This window comes from Myotis davidii, unplaced genomic scaffold (genome assembly GCF_000327345.1).
Source record: "Myotis davidii unplaced genomic scaffold, ASM32734v1 scaffold93, whole genome shotgun sequence".
Classification (NCBI taxonomy): domain Eukaryota; kingdom Metazoa; phylum Chordata; class Mammalia; order Chiroptera; family Vespertilionidae; genus Myotis; species Myotis davidii.
In genome coordinates, this window is record NW_006292095.1 from 1137890 (window position 1) to 1141848 (window position 3959).

At 32.7% G+C, this 3959-nt stretch overlaps 1 protein-coding gene across 2 annotated transcripts in view; it reads right to left on the minus strand.

Moving 5' to 3' along the window:
- Positions 1 to 508: 508 nt before the first annotated feature.
- Positions 509 to 3959, minus strand: part of HOOK3 (hook microtubule-tethering protein 3) — an 88982-nt gene continuing 85531 nt past the window's right edge. For both annotated transcript variants that reach the window (XM_015565180.1, XM_015565179.1), the window contains one exon: positions 509 to 1195. In XM_015565180.1, coding sequence (XP_015420666.1) covers positions 1093 to 1195 — 103 coding nt within the window. In that variant the 3' untranslated portion in view covers positions 509 to 1092. The remainder of the gene's footprint in view (positions 1196 to 3959) is intronic.

The window sequence follows — 3959 nt, forward strand, 5'->3', positions numbered from 1 at the left end:
AACATTTATAGATCCCCCAATACTGCCAAAACTCATAACTAGGTTCAGGTGTCTAGTTTTTCAACAACTAATGTCCCTTCTCTATCATTTTAAGTGCAATGTGAAGAATCCAAGTGCATTTAAAGATAACATTAAATATAAAGGTCATAAGTTTTTATATTCATAAAGATAATACATGTGAATTATATTATCTTTATGAATATAAAAGACTATTAAAAAAATCAGTATATACTTCCAAAAACATAATCAGTGATTTAAAAGAGAAGTATGTCATTACATCTGCACTATCCTTCATTTACAAAAAGGAAGCTAAATATTAATGCTTCCGTGATTTGAGGGAATGGGGAGGAGTAGACATTAGCAGTTAGAAACAAATTATTTCTTGTGTTTTAGGCTTCTGAGAAATGAATGATATTTACTGTAAAACTTTAGGCCCTAAAATTATTGTGCTCACGTTAGACACTAAAATCTTTGCAAATTTTTCAATAAAAGGAACATACACCAATTCTTATTTAAATATGCTTTATAGAAAGTAAAAAATTGGATGACAGATACATTGAGAATAACCTTCCTCATATAAAAACTACATGATAGAAAATCATTATAGTTACAAAGAATGGGCTCTGAAACCGCTTTCTAAATGTAATGAAACTAGGTTGTACAACTACCAAAAGGAGGTGCCGAAGTTAACCGTGGGAGCCATAGGAAAAGGGATGATCATTACAGAATGGAAAATCCTTTTAACTTATATTTAAAAAAAGGACAAAATGAAAAAAACATGCTAAAAGAATTTTCAAAGTTTCTGATATCCATTTTAATTTTGTTGAGTACACTCCTTCATCCTACTTTGGGATATCACACAGGCTTTGCTGTTAAGAAGTACAATGCTACATCCGCTCTACAGCCATTTCTAAGAAAAGGGCCCCTTCATAATACTAGGCTAAAAAGTAAAAATATCCTTCCATAGTTTAATGAGCAGACAGCAAAAAGCATTTTGCCTTAATGTTGTTATTTTTCCCTTAGCAAAAGCAAGATGCTGAGTACTTTTCTCTCACTGTAGGACCAGAGATGTCTGATCCATGTGTCTGTGCACTAGCTAGGTTTGTACTTACTAGCTGTGAGTTGTGGATGCTTTTTCAGATAAATCTCACAGGTTCCAACTGAGGATAACTGTAACATTCCTGGAGTCTGAGATCTGGACAATTAGAGATTCAATGCAGAGTTAAGATAATTTAAAATTTTAGATTTGTGTTGCAAGATAATTCTTATATCGGGATAAAGATTTTCAAGTTTTTAACATGGTTATTATCTTTAAAGGATAAATGCTTATCTAAGAGCAAGAGATACTAAAAAATATTTTATGCCATTAGTTAACAAAACTGTTATTGAAAAGGAGATGCGAGTAAAGCAGCACATAAATAAAATGTCTTTTCTTCAACTAAACTCATCTTTCACTTACAACTTATTGCTGATCTATTTGGACAGCATGGATTTTCATGCCTTTGTGAAAACTAATGAAATATATAGGCTAAAGTCTCTGGCTGGATAACATTTAGCTTAATTTTGTACATTTGAGCTTTTATTATATAAACAAAGCAATAAAACTTCAACAAAATTACAAACAATATTTCCTTATTATAATCTAAGTATCCCATTAAGCCAGTGGTTCTCAACCTTCCTAATGCCGCGACACTTTAATACAGTTCCTGTTGTGGTGACCCCCAACCATAAACTTATTTTCGATGCTACTTCATAACTGTAATTTTGCTACTGTTGTGAATCGTAATGTAAATATCTGATATGCAGGATGTATTTAGGCGACCCCTGTGAAAGGGCCGATCGACCCCCAAAGGGGTCGCGACCCACAGGTTGAGAACCACTGCATTAAGCCAATGTTTTTTTGTGTTGTTTTTTTTGAACCAGGCTAGTGCTATCTAATAGAAATAATTCAATCTTGATCAATTTTGGAACATGGGTCCTTTATTTAGGGACTTCTTTTTCTTGACTATTAACAAGTAATTAGACAAATTATAAAAAGATATAACTGAAATTTTGGGAAGTTCTTTTAAGTACAACTGTATTGTTTATTCTCTTTTTAGATGTGGTAAACTACAATATTTGCTGCATTTTTTTCCATAATGAACTTCTTAAATAGACACTGCAGAACATAAATTTTATGCTTTAATATTCCTTAGTTATTTACCTTATATTTTCCTACCATGGCTAGAAGGAAAACAGCAAATAAGCTTTTTGATTATAAGAATTCAGACACTAGAGTAGGCTGATGTATCACCTCAACCTAATGCAATAACACTGTACTTAGTCCATTGGTGAGGACAGGACTAGCTCCACTGTCTAAGTGAACTGTGGCCACTGTGTCTAAGGGGTTTGTGAAAATACAGCACAGCTCACATCTAAATAAAGCACCCAATGTCTTCCACCTTCCAGAGAGACCATGCATCATCACAAACCTCCTGAGAAATTACTAAGCATTACAGGAGAGATATCAATTTCATAAATCCTGCCCAAAGCTGGACAGAGTTGTCACTGTTATAGCTAAGTGTTACTCCTGCTTTTTTTTTTTAAAAAAAATCAAACAATGTTTAGAAATATAATTTCTTCTATATACTTTAAAGTAATATACTAAACTTTAAGGGTACAGTAAAGGAGAGTGAAAGTTATCACTGTAAAACACCAAAATAATAGCATAAAACAACAGATGCTGAAGAAAAATAAGAAGTAAAACTTCCTTCTAAAAGCGTGGCACCGTTCTAACCCATTTAGAGAACTCTATCTGAGGAGGTGGGTGGGTCAGAGACCAGGACTGGGGCAGTAAATAGAGAAGTAAAATAAAAACTTCATATCTTATAGGATATAGTCCTTTAAATAAATAGCTCATAGACTCTATGTCCATCGATCTTATCCTACAGGTATAATTTCCCAGTTATTTTAATTTAACCAAGATTGGCTTCACACTCTGTTCTAAAGCAGGTGGATCCTTATGTGGTTTGGAAAATCAGGGGTTGGGGGTAAGAACCATCCTAAATAGTTTTTGATCTTTTAAAGTCAAAACTTTTTATGTTGATTAGTTTGGCGTAGCCTCCTGAAATCTCGCAATGCACTCTACTCAGGTGGTTCTGTCCATTATCACTAATTCTTGCTGCTTTATGGTCATATTAGGCAGAAGCATTCACACTGCGTTTAGATTTCTGTACTTAATGTAAGAATCAACACAATGCATAAAGTCATTTCTGTGTATATTCTGATACTTCCTTCAAGTACGATTTCTGAGGACAAATGAAAACACTACTAATTTTTAGGTCGATTTTCTTACAAAAATGGAAGTAGGAATTTAAAACCAAACATTTGACTACAACTTATGAAAATTCTGAATTACATTTGGCTTGATTTAAAATTACTAATTTGTATTAATATACAGAAATAAATGAAACCTGAACTTCCAAACAGCATGTACATGAAATAAAATCCTCTTATGTGGTGACCTATCTAAAAACAAAAACAAACAAATTTAAAAACTGACCTAATTTCAGTAATTATTTTGCTTTTAATAAAATGGGCTATGGTGTAAGAAAAAGGCTGGAGGAGAACTTAAATATAATTGGGGACCAAATGCTTGAATTAATACGTAAAGGCAGGCAGAGGCATTTCATTTTCAAATAAATGATATTTTACATTTATGTAGCACCTTATATACTCAAAGTGCTTTACAATCATTACTTGACAACCATCATCAATGTAAATAAATGTGGTTTACAATCAAGCTATCAATGAATCTAAACACTTTGATGCAACCAAATACCCAAGAGAATCTGTTCAGTAGCAAATTCTTGGACTAATACATAGAATTAAGAAAAAAATGTAAAAGAGACCTGTCACAACAGCACGTATAAGAAGTCCTTTGCTGATCTTAATGACTGATATTAAGATGTTAAGTATTA